The 18,290-nt window shown below is 45.5% G+C and overlaps 1 protein-coding gene across 3 annotated transcripts in view; it reads right to left on the bottom strand.

Annotated features, from left to right (window-relative positions):
- LOC139374734 (teneurin-3) overlaps positions 1-18,290 on the bottom strand; it is a 320,057-nt gene that overhangs the window by 147,339 nt on the left and 154,428 nt on the right. The window contains exon 3 of one of the 3 annotated variants that reach the window (XM_071115855.1): positions 17,974-18,198. The exons of the other annotated variants lie outside the window; for them this stretch is intronic. Coding sequence (XP_070971956.1) covers positions 17,974-18,198 — 225 coding nt within the window. The remainder of the gene's footprint in view (positions 1-17,973; positions 18,199-18,290) is intronic. 3 annotated transcript variants of the gene reach the window in all.

Below are 18,290 nucleotides of genomic sequence, written 5' to 3'. Positions count from 1 at the left end.
AGATGTGAGGAGACAGATGCAGGCTTTACGAGAGGCTTTCCTTTGAAACCCAACCCTGACTGATGGACTGCTGCCTGTCGTTCATCAGGGGGTCTCCACCCTGTCACACACATGCGCTGCTGTTAGGTTAGTGTCTACACTTTGAGAAGCCTATCTGATTAGGATTTGTTGGCAGGAGCTAAATTACAGCCCAGGTCTGTTCATCTCCTAATGGTGAGAGTGATAGCCATTGCTGCGTCTCTCTCTGTGTGTGTGTGGTGTGTGTGTGTGTGTGTGTGTGTGTGTGTGTGTGTGTGTGTGTGTGTGTGTGTGTGTGTGTGTGTGTGTGTGTGTGTGTGTGTGTGGTGACATCCTTCGCCTGGCTGGTTCATGAAGGCTAGGGGAGATTGAGTTGCTTATCTGCTTTCATAATCTAAACCACCTTGTTTTGTTATACTCTTTTCTTCAGGGCCATGTCAGTGTTTAATGATGAGGTTGATGGCTGTGGGAAGATACAGTGACCTTTTGAAATGAGAGAGAGCGAGAAAGGAGGGAGGGAGAGAGAAAAAAGAAAGAAAGAGGGGAGGGAGAGTTAGAGAAAGAGAAACATATGTTTCCCATGCCAATAAAACCATTTGAATTGAATTGAAAGGGAGGAGAGAGAGACAGACAGACAGACAGACAGACAGAGAGAGAGAGAGACAGAGAGATGAGGATCAGGAGACCCCCCCCCCCCTCGTGTGCCAGTGGGAGGGGAAGGGTTAAGGATGAACTAAAGGTGAGTAAGAGGAGTAGAAATGGTTAAAAACCCACTGTGAAGGGTAGAAGACTATAATTCCCTTCACCTCCACTTTATTTGGCTGTTACTGTGGCGGACAGATACAGGAAATATAACTGCCTTTGAAAACAGTAGTAACATTTAAAACACCACTCACTCAATGCTGGTAGATTTAGTTTGAAGAAATGGAGGGAAAGGGAACTAAATCCTAGGTCACACACACACACACGACAGAGTATCATGAGATAGAGTGGGATCGCAGTCCCTCAGTGTGTCATATGGAAGACATCAGTCTCCGCACCGCTGAACCAAAACAAAAATCCCGAAAGAGCAGCGCAGTGTTTACACGCGTTCCCCCTCTCTGCAACAACAGCTACCATATGTCCTCTGTCTGTCTGATAAACACTGTCCCATACCAATCACCACCACACCAAACCCTCCGAAGTCATCCTCATCTGAAACAGACAGCATTATGGGTCTGCCGCTGGCGTTGTGTCGATTTATCACTGACTGATTGACGGATGTAAAGTAAAACACACACACACACACACACACACACACACACACACACACACACAGAGCTGTCAGCTGAAGCCTATTCAGGTTTAAATCCTGTCAGTGTCGCTGTCAAGCATCAGGCATATTAAACAGTTCTTCTACAATGAGAAGCTGGAAAAGCCAAGCGCCAAAATGAGTTTGGTGCCAAATTGTTTACAACTCACTCAAGGCCCTCTCAGGTGGCGTTTATAAAAACATCACTTCTTTAAATGAAGAAATCAGATCGGGAGTTCAGAGATGTCAGTCAGTCTGTGTGTGTGTGCAACCGTGTGTGTGTGTGTGTGTGCTTTCACTTCTGCCTTTATGATAACTGGCATCTCCCTCCTCGATCCTTTACCCAATATCCCCGGCGAACGTCAAGCGTGCGGCGCCTGACGTCGATTCGAGATGATAAACTGACATTTCAAACAGGCGGCGAGTCGTTGAAAGCGACGGGCCGTCATTCTGAGGGTTTGACGAGCATTTTCCGGAAAGGTTGTTTGTCAACAACGCCAGCGAGCTGTCATGTTTCACCTTGTGATACTTCTACCTCTCTCTTTATCAACAGTAAGATTAAAGAGAGAGAGAGAGTGATACATAGAGAACGAGAGAGAGAGAGTGAGAAAGAGAGGGCATTGAGATGGGGTGGAATTGAAAGCAGCGAGGAAGAGTGAGAAGGGGAGATATACAGTTGAAGTTGGAAGTTTACATACACTTAGGTTGGAGTCATTAAAACTCGTTTTTCAACCACTCCACAAATTTCTTGTTAAACTATAGTTTTGGCAAGTCGGTTAGGACATCTACTTTGTGCATGACACAAGTAATTTTTCCAACAATTGTTTTCAGACAGATTATTTCACTGCATCACAATTCCAGTAAGTCAGAAGTTTACATACACTAAGTTGACTGTGCCTTTAAACAGCTTGGAAAATTCCAGAATATGATGTCATGGCTTTAGAAGCTTCTGATAGGCTAATTGACATCAATTGGAGGTGAACCTGTGGATGTATTCAAGGCCTACCTTCAAACGCAGTGCCTCTTTGCTTGGGAAAAATCAAAAGAAATCAACCAAGAACTAAGAAAAAAAATTGTAGACCTCCACAAGTCTGGTTCATCCTTGGCAATTTCCAAACGCCTGAAGGTACCACGTTCATCTGTACAAACAATAGTACGCAAGTATAAACACCATGGGACCACACAGCCATCATAGGAAGCGGTCTCGCTCAGGAAGCGGTCTGTCTCCTAGAGGTGAACGTACTTTGGTGCGAAAAGTGCAAATCAATCCCAGAACAACAGCAAAGGACCCTGTGAAGATGCTGGAGGAAACAGGTACAAAAGTATCTATATCCACAGTAAAACAAGTCCTATACTGACATAACCTGAAAGGCCACTCAGCAAGGAAGAAGCCACTGCTCCAAAACCGCCATAAAAAAGCCAGACTACGGTTTGCAACTGCACATGGGGACAAAGACTGTACTTTTTTGAGAAATGTCCTCTGGTCTGATGAAACAAAAATAGAACTGTTTGGCCATAATGACCATCGTTATGTTTGGAGGAAAAAGGGGGAGGCTTGCAAGCTGAAGAACACCATCCCAACCATGAAGCACGGGGGTGGCATTATCATGTTGTGGGGGTGCTTTGCTGCAGGAGGGACTGGTGCACTTCACAAAATAGATGGCATCGTGACAAAGGAAAATTATGTGGATATATTGCAGCAACATCTCAATACATCAGTCAGGAAGTTAAAGCTTGGTTGCAAATGGTCTTCCAAATAGACAATGACCCCAAGCATACTTCCAAAGTTGTGGCAAAATGGCTTAAGGACAACAAAGTCAAGGTATTGCAGTGGCCATCACAAAGCCCTGACCTCAATCCCATTGAAAATGTGTGGGCAGAACTGAAAAGGCGTGTGTGCGCAAGGAGGCCTACAAACCTGACTTGGTTACACCAGCTCTGTCTGGAGGAATGGGCCAAAATTCACCCAACTTATTGTGGGATACTTGTGGAAGGCTACCCAAAACGTTTGACCCAAGTTAAGCAATTTAAAGGCAATGCTACCAAATACTAATTGAGTGTATGTAAACTTCTGACCCACTGGGAATGTGATGAAAGAAATAAAAGCTGAAATAAATCACTCTCTCTACTATTATTCTGACATTTCACATTCTTAAAATAAAGTGGTGATCCTAACTGACCTAAGACAGGGAATGTTTACTAGGATTAAATGTCAAGGAATTGTGAAAAACTGAGTTTAAATGTATTTGGCTAAGGTGTATGTAAACTTCCGACTTCAACTGTATATCTGACGGACCATCAGCCAGAGAGACCTACTAGTGAGATGGACCTGCACCATGTCTCTTCTGATATCTTCAATAAGGACATGACATGCAAACAAATAACGACATCACCATGAAAGTGCATCGATTGATGGAGAATAGATATAACTGGTTCCCTTTATTTTCTTTCAATAGACTTTTCAATCCATCCTGACGTTACCAGACATGTGTCATTTGGTAGATGTGTCAGTTTGTCCAATGGCACTTAACTGGTCCAGACCCTGAAGAACATCACTTCACTGGCCCAGACTCTGAAGAACATCACTTAACTGGTCCAGACCCTGAAGAACATCACTTCACTGGTCCAGACTCTGAAGAACATCACTTCACTGGTCCAGACCCTGAAGAACATCACTTCACTGGTCCAGACCCTGATGAACATCACTTCACTGGTCCAGACCCTGAAGAACATCACTTCACTGGTCCAGACTCTGGAGAACATCACTTCACTGGTCCAGACTCTGAAGAACATCACTTCACTGGTCCAGACCCTGAAGAACATCACTTAACTGGTCCAGACTCTGAAGAACATCACTTCACTGGTCCAGACCCTGAAGAACATCACTTAACTGGTCCAGACTCTGAAGAACATCACTTCACTGGTCCAGACCCTGAAGAACATCACTTAACTGGTCCAGACTCTGAAGAACATCACTTCACTGGTCCAGACCCTGAAGAACATCACTTAACTGGTCCAGACTCTGAAGAACATCACTTAACTGGTCCAGACTCTGAAGAACATCACTTCACTGGTCCAGACCCTGAAGAACATCACTTCACTGGTCCAGACTCTGAAGAACATCACTTCACTGGTCCAGACCCTGAAGAACATCACTTAACTGGTCCAGACTCTGAAGAACATCACTTAACTGGTCCAGACTCCGAAGAACATCACTTCACTGGTCCAGACCCTGAAGAACATCACTTCACTGGTCCAGACTCTGAAGAACATCACTTCACTGGTCCAGACCCTGAAGAACATCACTTAACTGGTCCAGACTCTGAAGAACATCACTTCACTGGTCCAGACCCTGAAGAACATCACTTCACTGGTCCAGACTCTGAAGAACATCAATTCACTGGTCCAGACTCTGAAGAACATCACTCCACTGGTCCAGACTCTGAAGAACATCACTTCACTGGTCCAGACCTTGAAGAACATCAGATTCTGAAGAACATCATTTCACTGGTCCAGACTCTGAAGAACATCACTTCACTGGCCCAGACTCTGGAGAACATCACTTCACTGGTCCAGACCCTGAAGAACATCACTTCACTGGTCCAGACCCTGATGAACATCACTTCACTGGTCCAGACTCTGAAGAACATCACTTCACTGGTCCAGACTCTGAAGAACATCACTTCACTGGTCCAGACTCTGAAGAACATCACTTCACTGGTCCAGACTCTGAAGAACATCACTTACAGGCTGTTATCTCGGAGTCAGGATTATACACAGTATGACTTTCTATGTATATCTTTTTCTGAATGAATGTTGTTCTTCAGAAACAGTGTTATTGTAATATTCAGCCAACTAAATCTAAGTGGAACAATCAGTCTGAACGGAGGATTCTAGAGCGGTCAGGGACAAGAAATCTGGTCATTGTTTAGCTGGCTGGTTGGCTAGCTGGACAGATGGATGGATGGAGAGAGAGAGAGAGAAAGAGGGAGGGAGATCAACTTTAAACACAGACCAGATTGCCCTGGCCAGACCAGACCCTGAGTGATCCCATCATTGGGTCCTGTCCACAGCTCCTCTTGGAAAGCTTTCACACTGTCATCCCAATCCCATCATGCATTGCTGCGAGCTTTGTTGTCCGCGCCAAGGCGCCGGCTGTGGGGTTGGGTGGCGAAGAAGGCGATGAGAGGGAGGGATGGAGAGACCGATGGAGAGGTTTTGAGTGAGCATGTGAAAGGGAGAGAGAGTTTTTGAGCGTGTAAGAAGGTGAGCAGGTGCTGTATAAGAAAGCGACAGAGAGAAAGAATGGAGAGAAAGGAGACGAGAGAGGAGGAACGCAAGGGGTTGGAGACGGACCACACAGCAGCCAGAAGCAGGCGTGAGCGGGGCCTTGGGCCTGTGTTGTGGTGCGTGAAGCTAATTTCACTTCCATCTCCTCCAGACAACAGGTCTAACCTTTAGCGACTGTCACCCAGGCGGAGAGCTCTTTGTTGGGCGTCGACAAGACGAGGCGTCCTCTCTGCCCGCCGACCCACACCAAATGGAGAACAACGCTTATTTTGTAGAGAGCAGAGGCAGGCTTTGTGTAGGACGGAGGATGACAGGTGTGTGTCGGTGTGTCGGTAAGAGGGAGTGTTTGCTCGTCATTTCTCCAAGAGAAGGCCTGTCAAGGTCAATCTGGTGTCGTTCCATTCAATTTCCACACAGCTTGTGTGTCCTTCTGTACCCTCACAGGCAACACACACACACATTCCCCACACACATTCCCAGAGGCAGGTGGATATCAGGACTTGACTAGGTGCAACTAGGTTACATTAGTTAGGCGAGATTTGGCCCAGTTACAAGAATCAAAGGCTTACCAATCCCATACAATATCAAACTATCCATCTACCAGTAGTATGGTATAGAGCCAGGAGGCTTTCCAGACCAGAACAAAACTCATGGCCCCATAGGACTCTCCCACTGGACAAAGCCTTTATCCCCCCACTCCAGTGTTAATGCTAAATTGTAATTATTTCTCCACCACGGCCTATTTATTACCTTACCTCCCTTATCTTACTACATTTGCACACACTGTATATTTTTCTGTTGTGTTATTGACTGTATGTTTGTTTTAGTCCATGTGTAACTCTGTGTTGTTGTTTGTGTCGCACTGCTTTGCTTTATCTTGGCCAGGTCGCAGTTGTAAATGAGAACTTGTTCTCAACTGGCCTACCTGGTTAAATAAAGGTGAAAAAAAACAATCCCTGTAGTCTCCCCTGCTGTCATTCCACCCTGACCAGATGAAAGGAATCACCTGGTCATATCTCATATCTGACTCCGTCTCCAGCCCTCCGGCTCTTCAAACACGCCGCCCCGGTCGCACCGCGCTGCTATTTATGAAAGATAAATATCAACGGGTTATGACATTTATCAGCCCAGGTGTCTATGATTTTACTCTGGGTACAAAGTGCTGCTTAAATATTGACCAACTCAGAGGGGAAATCATTAGAGTGGGATCAATGGAGCGTCAAACCTTGTGGACCACCGTAGAGGGAGAGAAGAGAAGCAGGAGGAGAAGAAGAAGGAGAAGAAGGAGAAGAAACACTTGCGGTCGATGAAATGTCACTTCTCAAACGGTGGAAGGGAGACGTGAGACATGAGCGGGTACTAAACGGCTAGCTCGGATGTTTAGACGAGGAAGACTGAGGCGGCGTCACAAGTGACACACCCTATTCCCTATGTAGTGCACTACTGTTGACCGGAGCCCTACGGGCCCTAGTCAGAAAATAGTGCGCTGCATAGGGTGCCATTTTGGGAGTCATATTGAATCATTAATTCTGCCTGGGTGACTGATCTATCTACTGGAGGGATGGAGAGATGGAGGGAAAGAGAAACTGTGTAATTGCTTTAAAGGGGGGCAGGTGAAGGAGAGTCATCTTTCTTAAATGACGAATTTCCCAGACATAACATGTTGGAAGGGAGAGTTGAGGCTTTTAAGTGTGAGGTTGTACCTTCCAGTCCAATGTATGGCGGAATGATTAAGTGAAGTGTCACTGGGAAAATGGAATATCTTGTTCTGTGGTAATTGCGTTGTGCGTTCATGTAACATTTATACAGTGTACGACTCGATCGCCGTGTAATAGCCTGGTTTACCCACTGACAGAGAGGAAGTAGGCGTGACCGGTGGGATTTGGGTCTCAACCATTAGACCGAGAGGACATCCTCGAGGTCCAAGGGTGACATTTGAGCTTCTAAGTCACGAGAGCGGGATTCCAAATAACCTCAGCTACGAAGACACAGACCATGAAATGGGATTCCCTTCAATGATATTCACTGTCAACATCACTATGCCCAAACGAACAAACAGCAATATTCCTGGTTCATACAAGCAAATTGCTTTCGCCTATGGTTACGTCTGGTAGACTAAAGGCATACTTCCTGATGATCTACTTCCCGAGTCAGATCAACTTGTTGATACCATTTTTATGTCTCGGTGTCCAGTATGACGGACGTTAGAGGTAGCTTTGCCAGCCAATGCTAACTAGCATTAGCGCAATGACTGGAAGTCTATGGGTATCTGCTAGCATGCTGAGACGTACTAAAAAAAAAAAACACGGTCAGACAATCTCAAACTACTGCATTTCTCATGAGCACTGAACGGGCGCAATCCACAGCGAGGATAGAGATTCAGCGGCATATCACAGTTCACACAGGCGTCCAGCACGGAGAGCTAACATCACAGGACGAGGACCCACTGAAGTGGTGCCCAGTAGACAGTGTACTGTTGTTGGGCACTGCTCTGTTTGACCCTCTATTTGGATTTACATTCACACTGTGCAGGGACGGGGGAGAGGTGTGCGTGTGTGTGTGTGTGTGTGTGTGTGTGGAGGCGTCCATGACTGTTACATAGAAAATAGATGTTCCTTTGCCGCTCTGCCAGGCCCAAACAACAGGGTTATGACTGTAAAATGCTTCCAAGGAAACATGCACAGATCTCCACTTGAAGCTACTGACACTGAAAACTCCCACAAACACATGAATCACAGCGGCTGCCGTGTATAAACAGAACAACCATGGAAAGGTTGTAACACTGAGCTATAATGAATGTAAGAAACCTTATCGTGAATATTCATGCACACACACACCACACACCACACACCTCTCCTCAGGTATTGTGTGACTAAGGCATCTATTTTGGTGACATGAGCCTGCACAGTCAATGTTTGACCTTCTACTCTGTGTGCCATTTCACATGGAGGGGTCCTTTGACTTGGGGAAGCCAGGCAGGCAGACAGACAGACAGGCAGGCAGCCAGCCAGGCAGGCAGACAGACAGACAGACGGGCAGACAGACAGGCAGACAGACAGACACCGCAACGTGTTTTTCATTACTATCGGCTTTTGACTTTACAGAAGGCACTGAAGCAGACACCCTTGCCCTTACACACCCCGTACCGAGACAAGAGGGGATGGAATCTATTTCGCCTATCTTCCGAGTGACTGACACTCCTAACACAAGACGGAGAGAGAGAGAGGCAGATAAAGAGAGAGAAAAAGAGAAATGGAGAAAGAGAAGGAAAGAGCGACAGACCTCGGACAAGGAGAGAGAGACTGAGACCGAGATGGACAGAAAGAGAGGGAATAGGAAAGAGAGACAAGACAGGCTGTAGCGTCTTCTGCGGTACGGTGCAGAGCCAGCCAGCCACGCGTGTGTTAGTTCTGGGGGCCTCTGGTAAATGTTATTGGAAATCCTGGGCTGTAAAATTGCTACTTTCATGCCTACTGCACCTGACAATAGCCATCAACAGTGATGGGGAAATAGGGAGAGAGAGAGGGAAGGGGGGAGAGACAGGGAGAGAGACATCTGACAATAGCCATCAACAGTGAAGAGAGAGAGAGAGAGAGAGAGAGAGAGAGAGAGAGAGAGAGAGAGAGAGAGAGAGAAAAAGAGAGTGCTAGAGAGGAAGAGAAGGTCAGGGCCTGTACCGGTCTGTTGCAGGAGGCGTTAGCGTGGACTGGTGATCTCCACTGAGTCCTTCAGCGCGTCATCGACAATAAGGTCAGAGGAGGTCAAACCCAGACAAAAAGGATAATCACATTATCTTTCCTTCTTTCTTTTCTGCCTGCTCTGAAAAGAGGTGAAGTGGGGTTGAGGGGGAAGAAGAAACGAGTCAATAGAGTGCATTGTGCCGGGCGACAGAGAGGTTGGTCTAAGCAAAGGTTTCACTCAGGAGAGAGGAGAAGCCGCGTGTTGACGCTTTGCTCTCTGGCCTCGTTGCGAGGCGTGACGCTTCTATCTCGCACATACTATTGTGAAAGAAAGGTTGACACACAAAAAGACACTCTAGGTAAGACGACCTGCGCGCTTTTCCTTCACCTTGTCACAGGCTTCGTAAACAACGGCTGTAGGCTAACAGCGAAGTGCTTACTCACAGGCCCTTCCCAACAATGCGAAATAACAGAAAAGTAAAACAGGGATTAATGCAAGTAATAATAAATACACAAAGAGTAACGATGAGTAACATTAAACCCTGGTATAACCCTGGTGTGAGGGTAAGTCTTGATGGAAAAGCACCAGAAAAGTACTTATTCTCTCCTCTTCAGCTTCACAGACGAGAACACTTGAGGGTTGTTGTGGTGCTGTATAAGACTGAGGCTAGCGGTGTGAAGGAGAGGGAGAGACCCGGGGCCTGTGTAAATGGGTCGCCCACTGTGACCTTCCGGCTGCCCATTAGCACAAACAGCCCTCCTCTCCAGCACCTCACAAGCCTCCTTCATACCCTGTTTCATCCGTTCTTTCGCCCCCCTTCTCTTCAGTATGGGAGACTGGAGTCTTCACGCTGACCCTCTCTCAACTCTCTCCCTCCCTCTCTCGCTCCCTTACTCTCTATTCATTCACACTCAGTACTCTGTGCACAGAGCTCTCCGTGCACAGAGCTCTCTGTTTTGCTGTTTTCGTAGTAGTCCTTCACCCTTTGCTGGCTCTGAGTCTCCAGCATTCTGTCCATTCTCTCTGATTGTCCTGCCTGTGCTTCTATTCAAGCCCATCTGTCAATGGCTTTGTCTCAATAGTTTCTCAAATAGCATCTATTCTTTGATCAATTACAGTGAACGGAGCACATTTTTTTGTGCAAAAGATAGCTTGGCCAAGGTTTTTCAGTCAATGTATGAGAAGACTGAGACTGTAGACTGACCCTTTCTCTCTTTATGAGAGGACTGAGACTGTAGACGGACCCTTTCTCTCTGTATGAGAGGACTGAGACTGTAGACGGACCCTTTCTCTCTGTATGAGAGGACTGAGACTGTAGACTGACCCTTTCTCTCTGTATGAGAAGACTAAGACCATAGACTGACCCTTTCTCTCTGTATGAGAGGACTGAGACTGTAGACGGACCCTTTCTCTCTGTATGAGAGGACTGAGACTGTAGACTGACCCTTTCTCTCTGTATGAGAGGACTGAGACTGTAGACGGACCCTTTCTCTCTGTATGAGAGGACTGAGACTGTAGACTGACCCTTTCTCTCTGTATGAGAAGACTAAGACCATAGACTGACCCTTTCTCTCTGTATGAGAAGACTGAGACTGTAGACTGACCCTTTCTCTCTGTATGAGAGGACTGAGACTGTAGACTGACCCTTTCTCTCTGTATGAGAGGCCTGAGACTGTATACTGACCCTTTCTCTCTGTATGAGAAGACTAAGACTGTAGACTGACCCTTTCTCTCTGTATGAGAGGACTGAGACTGTAGACTGACCCTTTCTCTCTGTATGAGAAGACTAAGACTGTAGACTGACCCATTCTCTCTGTATGAGAGGCCTGAGACTGCAGACTGACCCTTTCTCTCTGTATGAGAGGACTGAGACTGTAGACTGACCATTTGTCTCTGTATGAGAGGCCTGAGACTGTAGACTGACCCTTTCTCTCTGTATGAGAGGACTGAGACTGTAGACTGACCCTTTCTCTCTGTATGAGAAGACTAAGACCGTAGACTGACCCATTCTCTCTGTATGAGAGGCCTGAGACTGTAGACTGACCCTTTCTCTCTGTATGAGAAGACTAAGACTGTAGACTGACCCTTTCTCTCTGTATGAGAGGACTGAGACTGTAGACTGACCCTTTCTCTCTGTATGAGAAGACTAAGACCGTAGACTGACCCATTCTCTCTGTATGAGAAGCCTGAGACTGTAGACTGACAATTTCTCTCTGTATGAGAGGACTGAGACTGTAGACTGACCCTTTCTCTCAGTATGAGAAGACTGAGACTGTAGACTGACCCTTTCTCTCAGTATGAGAAGACTGAGACTGTAGACTGACCCTTTCTCTCCCTGCAAATGCTTCATCTCTCCTTTTCTGGCTCACATATTTCTGGCTCAAGTATTTAGTATAGGTGGCTGGAGATTGTAGAGTCTTCCAAGCTGACCCTAACTCTCTCTGCCTTTGTCTCTCTATAATTTCCTCCCCTTCTCTCGTTCCCCCCCTCTCTCCGCTCATCCAGTTTCAGGCCAGGTCTCAGAGGAGGAGCAGAGTGGACTGGACCTGGGCGCCGGCGAGCCTGTTTGCTTTACTAAGTGATCCCAGTCACTGAGAAGAGGAGATGATTATGGAAGATTGACATGAAGACACCGGGACCAACTCTCTGTCTCTTTCTGTGTCTCTCTTCCTCTCTGTCTCTCTCCCTGTCTCTCTCTCTGTCTCCATCTTTCTCTTCCCCACTCTCTCTCTCTCTCATTATCCCTGTCGACGATCGCTCCCAGAGCTAAAAGTCCTCACGGCGTCTTTCTCCCCCCAGGTATGGTGTCTCGTTAAAACGTCTTCCGTTTAGACATCGATTGAGGCGCGCGCCTACGAAAATTGCCTACTTAAAAAACGTAAAGTGGCGACAAAGTATTTTTTTCCCTCATGAAGCTTTACTTTCAGCCTTTCAGTCAGTCTCTAGCTGTCAATGGGGAACAGGGATGGCGTCTCTGGTTGTCTTCTGAAGGCTTGGGCGTCTGGGGTTGGGGGTATTGTGTGTGTGTGTGTGTGTGTGTGTGTGTTGGGGTCTAGACTGCTCTGCTACTCTGCTGTAGGTTCAGATGACTATCAGATGGTTGAACCACTCTATATGAAAGGTCCGAGAGGGGAGAGGAGAAGCTCTGAGGGGACGTGGATCATCGAAGATCTCACTTCCTTATGTTCGACTGGCTCTGATTAGATTTTAACGGTCATGAAGGCCGTGGATATGGCTGTGTATATAGTGTGGAAATGAAGTTTCCTCCGTCGGTAATTAACATACGATGAATTTAGAGGGGATGGTGTGGTTAGCTTTGTGTGTGTGTGTGTGTGTGTGTGTGTGTGTGTGTGTGTGTGTGTGTGTGTGTGTGTGTGTGTGTGTGTGTGTGTTGGACAGCTGTCTATTGGGGATTATGATGAGAGGGAGCTTCATAATTAACCTCATAGCTCAAGTCAATAAACTGAGCCATCAAAGACGTTAAGTAAAGACGTATGAGAACAGGACTAGATCAGATAAACATGACAAAATGGACTCTTCTAAAGATAAACATGACAAAATGGACTCTTCAACAGATAAACATGACAAAATGGACTCTTCTACAGATAAACATGACAAAATGGACTCTTCTACAGATAAACATGACAAAATGGACTCTTCTACAGATAAACATGACAAAATGGACTCTTCTACAGATAAACATGACAAAATGGACTCTTCAACAGATAAACATGACAAAATGGACTCTTCTACAGATAAACATGACAAAATGGACTCTTCTACAGATAAACATGACAAAATGGACTCTTCAACAGATAAACATGACAAAATGGACTCTTCTACAGATAAACATGACAAAATGGACTCTTCTACAGATAAACATGACAAAATGGACTCTTCTACAGATAAACATGACAAAATGGACTCTTCTACAGATAAACATGACAAAATGGACTCTTCTACAGATAAACATGACAAAATGGACTCTTCTACAGATAAACATGACAAAATGGACTCTTCTACAGATAAACATGACAAAATGGACTCTTCAACAGATAAACATGACAAAATGGACTCTTCAACAGATAAACATGACAAAATGGACTCTTCAACAGATAAACATGACAAAATGGACTCTTCAACAGATAAACATGACAAAATGGACTCTTCTACAGATAAACATGACAAAATGGACTCTTCTACAGATAAATATGACAAAATGGACTCTTCTACAGATAAACATGACAAAATGGACTCTTCTAAAGATAAACATGACAAAATGGACTCTTCTACAGATAAACATGACAAAATGGACTCTTCTACAGATAAACATGACAAAATGGACTCTTCTACAGATAAACATGACAAAACGGACTCTTCTACAGATAAACATGACAAAATGGACTCTTCTACAGATAAACATGACAAAATGGACTCTTCTACAGATAAACATGACAAAATGGACTCTTCTACAGATAAACATGACAAAATGGACTCTTCTACAGATAAACATGACAAAATGGACTCTTCTACAGATAAACATGACAAAATGGACTCTTCTACAGATAAACATGACAAAATGGACTCTTCTACAGATAAACATGACAAAATGGACTCTTCTACAGATAAATATGACAAAATAAGTACAAATCTATTTGAAGTTCTGCCTATAAATGGCTTATAAACAAGACTGTTTTTTAACTGTTTAATTAAGCACATTCATAAGTGTATAAACAGCTTTAATTGAGCACTCCTCCCAGCGTCTCTCTCTATTCTCTGTCCAGTCTCCTCTAGATTCACAGTGCAGATCCAGCGGAGGCCCGATGTCCGGTAGTGACAGCCACTACAGGTTAGGACCTCTCCTCTCCGTCCCTCTCACTTCCTGACACTGATGCAGTCAGACTGGGAGCACTGAGGCTGCACAGAGAAGCCCTAATTCCTTTTGGGATATGAAGGCCAAACAGCACTGAATGACAGGAAGCAGGGAACTGTGAGTGAGGGTGGGTGGATGAGTTGTCTGTCTGTCTGTGAGTGTCAGTGCTTGTTTGTGTGTGTGTGTGTCTGGGTGCATGTGCGTGAGTCTTTCTCTCAGACAACGGGAGAGAGAGAGAGGCAGGCCGAAACTGGGCCATGTTGGGGTGAGAAGTGCCTTGTCATAGTATAGTCCTGTCTCTATGACAACGAGATGCAGTCACAGCCAACGGGCCTATTAGCAGAGCCTCCCGTCTCCTATCCACAGTCTGGCTACTGACCTCTGCTCTGAATGGCTCTACTGTCACATTAGGAGAAGCTAGTCCTCTCTGTGTACTTGAGATGCACTTAAACCTTCATTTCAACTTTAACCCCAACTGCATTGGGTCAGCAATTACCAGACTACATCTACAACACATGTCAAACAATGATCATAACAGACAGCAATGCTATAACAGCAGACACACAGTTCAGACAGAGGTTTCAACCGCATGACAGGGAAACAGGACATATAGACTAGTTAGAATGGGAAAATGAACTATATTAAACTTCTCTATAAGAGTCTGTCTGGCTATCAATCAGACTAACTAGAAACAGCTGGAAGTTCCGGGCATTTCCATAAGCACACATTGAGAATAGAGAAACGTTCTGTTGTCAGCAAAGAGAGTAACTGCTGTGTTAGTAAATAGAGAGAACGTAGCAACAATGCTGTGCCTCACCATTACAAGATGTTGCGAGAACATTATACAGTAAAGAGAGGGAACGTTGAGGGAATGTTGTGCAGTAAAGAGAGGGAACGATGTGCAGTAAAGAGAGGGAACGTTGTGCAGTAAAGAGAGGGAACGTTATGGGAATGGTTGCAGTAAAGAGAGGGAACGTTGTGCAGTAAAGAGAGGGAACGTTATGGGAATGGTGTGCAGTAAAGAGAGGGAATGTTGTGCAGTAAAGAGAGGGAACGTTGTGCAGTAAAGAGAGGGAACGTTATGGGAATGGTGTGCAGTAAAGAGAGGGAACGTTGTGCAGTAAAGAGAGGGAACGTTATGGGAATGTTGTGCAGTAAAGAGAGGGAACATTATGGGAATGTTGTGCAGTAAAGAGAGGGAACGTTATGGGAATGTTGTGCAGTAAAGAGAGGGAACGTTGTGCAGTAAAGAGAGGGAACGTTATGGGAATGTTGTGCAGTAAAGAGCGGGAACGTTGTGCAGTAAAGAGAGGGAACGTTATGGGAATGTTGTGCAGTAAAGAGAGGGATCGTTTGCAGTAAAGAGAGGGAACGTTATGGGAATGTTGTGCTTTAAAGAGAGGGAACATTATACAGTAAAGAGAGGGAACATTATGGGAATGTTGTGCAGTAAAGAGAGGGAACGTTGTGCAGTAAAGAGAGGGAACGTTGTGCAGTAAAGAGAGGGAACGTTGTTCAGTAAAGAGAGGGAACGTTGTGCAGTAAAGAGAGGGAATGTTGTGCTTTAAAGAGAGGGAACGTTGTGCAGTAAAGAGAGGGAACGTTATGGGAATGTTGTGCAGTAAAGAGCGGGAACGTTGTGCAGTAAAGAGAGGGAACGTTATGGGAATGTTGTGCAGTAAAGAGAGGGATCGTTTGCAGTAAAGATAGGGAACGTTATGGGAATGTTGTGCTTTAAAGAGAGGGAACATTATACAGTAAAGAGAGGGAACATTATGGGAATGTTGTGCAGTAAAGAGAGGGATTGTTTGCAGTAAAGAGAGGGAACGTTGTGCAGTAAAGAGAGGGAACGTTATGGGAATGTTGTGCAGTAAAGAGAGGGATCGTTTGCAGTAAAGAGAGGGAACGTTGTGCAGTAAAGAGAGGGAACGTTGTGCAGTAAAGAGAGGGAACGTTGTGCAGTAAAGAGAGGGAACGTTTGCAGTAAAGAGAGGGAACGTTGTGCAGTAAAGAGAGGGAACGTTGTGCAGTAAAGAGAGGGAACGTTGTGCAGTAAAGAGAGGGAACGTTGTGCAGTAAAGAGAGGGAACGTTGTGCAGTAAAGAGAGGGAACATTATACAGTAAAGAGAGGGAACATTATGGGAACGTTGTGCAGTAAAGAGAGGGAACGTTGTGCAGTAAAGAGAGGGAACATTATGGGAATGTTGTGCAGTAAAGAGCGGGAACGTTGTGCTGTAAAGAGAGGGAACGTTGTGCAGTAAAGAGAGGGAACGTTGATGGAATGTTGTGCAGTAAAGAGAGGGAACGTTGAGGGAATGTTGTGCAGTAAAGAGAGGGAACGTTATGGCAATGTTGTGCAGTAAAGAGAGGGAACGTTGAGGGAATGTTGTGCAGTAAAGAGAGGGAACGTTGAGGGAATGTTGTGCAGTAAAGAGAGGGAACGTTGTGCAGTAAAGAGAGGGAACATTATGGGAATGTTGTGCAGTAAAGAGAGGGAATGTTGTGCAGTAAAGAGAGGGAACGTTGTGCAGTAAAGAGAGGGAATGTTGTGCAGTAAAGAGAGGGAATGTTGTGCAGTAAAGAGAGGGAACGTTGTGCAGTAAAGAGAGGGAATGTTGTGCAGTAAAGAGAGGGAACGTTGTGCAGTAAAGAGAGGGAATGTTGTGCAGTAAAGAGAGGGAACGTTGTTCAGTAAAGAGAGGGAACGTTGTGCAGTAAAGAGAGGGAACGTTGTGCAGTAAAGAGAGGGAACGTTGTGCAGTAAAGAGCGGGAACGTTGTGCAGTAAAGAGAGGGAACGTTGAGGGAATGTTGTGCAGTAAAGAGAGGGAACGTTGTGCAGTAAAGAGAGGGAATGTTGTGCAGTAAAGAGCGGGAACGTTGTGCAGTAAAGAGAGGGAATGTTGTGCAGTAAAGAGAGGGAATGTTGTGCAGTAAAGAGAGGGAACGTTGTGCAGTAAAGAGAGGGAACGTTGTGCAGTAAAGAGAGGGAACGTTGAGGGAATGTTGTGCAGTAAAGAGAGGGAATGTTGTGCAGTAAAGAGAGGGAACGTTGTTCAGTAAAGAGAGGGAACTTTGTTCAGTAAAGAGAGGGAACGTTGTTCAGTAAAGAGAGGGAACGTTGTTCAGTAAAGAGAGGGAACGTTGTTCAGTAAAGAGAGGGAACTTTGTGCAGTAAAGAGAGGAAACATGGGAATGTTGTGCAATAAAGAGAGGGAACATTGTGAGGATGTTGTGCACATTGTGGGAACAGTATAGAGCGCAGATAGAGAATGTTGTGAGAACATTGTAGGGACGTTGTGCCTTACCATTACATGACATTTTGAGAACATTATATACTAAAGAGAGAAGGTTGTGGGAAGGTGGTGCAGTAAAGGGAGAGAAGGTTGTGGGAACGTTGTGCAGTCAAGGGAGAGAAGGTTGTGGGAACATTGTAGGGACGTTGTGCCTTACCATTACATGACATTTTGAGAACATTATATACTAAAGAGAGAAGGTTGTGGGAAGGTGGTGCAGTAAAGGGAGAGAAGGTTGTGGGAACGTTGTGCAGTCAAGGGAGAGAAGGTTGTGGGAACATTGTAGGGACGCTGTACCTTACCATTACAGGACATTTTGAGGACATTATATACTAAAGAGAGAAGGTTGTGGGAACGTTGTGCAGTCAAGGGAGAGAAGGTTGTGGGAACATTGTAGGGACGTTGTGCCTTACCATTACAGGACATTTTGAGGACATTATATACTAAAGAGAGAAGGTTGTGGGAACGTTGTGCAGTCAAGGGAGAGAAGGTTGTGGGAACATTGTAGGGACGTTGTGCCTTACCATTACAGGCGAGGCCGTGGTGGCTGTGAGCTGTGACCTGCGTTACAGGTAAGTACAGCGTGGCTGTGTACTCTTCCTCGTCCTCGTCCGACTCATGGACCGCTGGATGGGCGCTGGCGCTACTTAGCAACGAGCTCTGGTTGTCATGGAGATTGGGTGATGGTGGTTGCGAGTGTGAATGGTCAGTAACTGATGGGCTGGGTAGAGAGGATGGCATGGGAGAACCTAAAGAAAAAAATTAAACCGCCCATAAACAATAAGACTAACAAACAAACAAACAACACAAAATGAAACTATGGCAACAGAACATACAGGTT

This window comes from Oncorhynchus clarkii, chromosome 19 (genome assembly GCF_045791955.1).
Source record: "Oncorhynchus clarkii lewisi isolate Uvic-CL-2024 chromosome 19, UVic_Ocla_1.0, whole genome shotgun sequence".
Taxonomy (NCBI): domain Eukaryota; kingdom Metazoa; phylum Chordata; class Actinopteri; order Salmoniformes; family Salmonidae; genus Oncorhynchus; species Oncorhynchus clarkii.
Note: the sequence above shows the minus strand (reverse complement) of the source record. Positions and strands in the feature narration are given on the sequence as shown.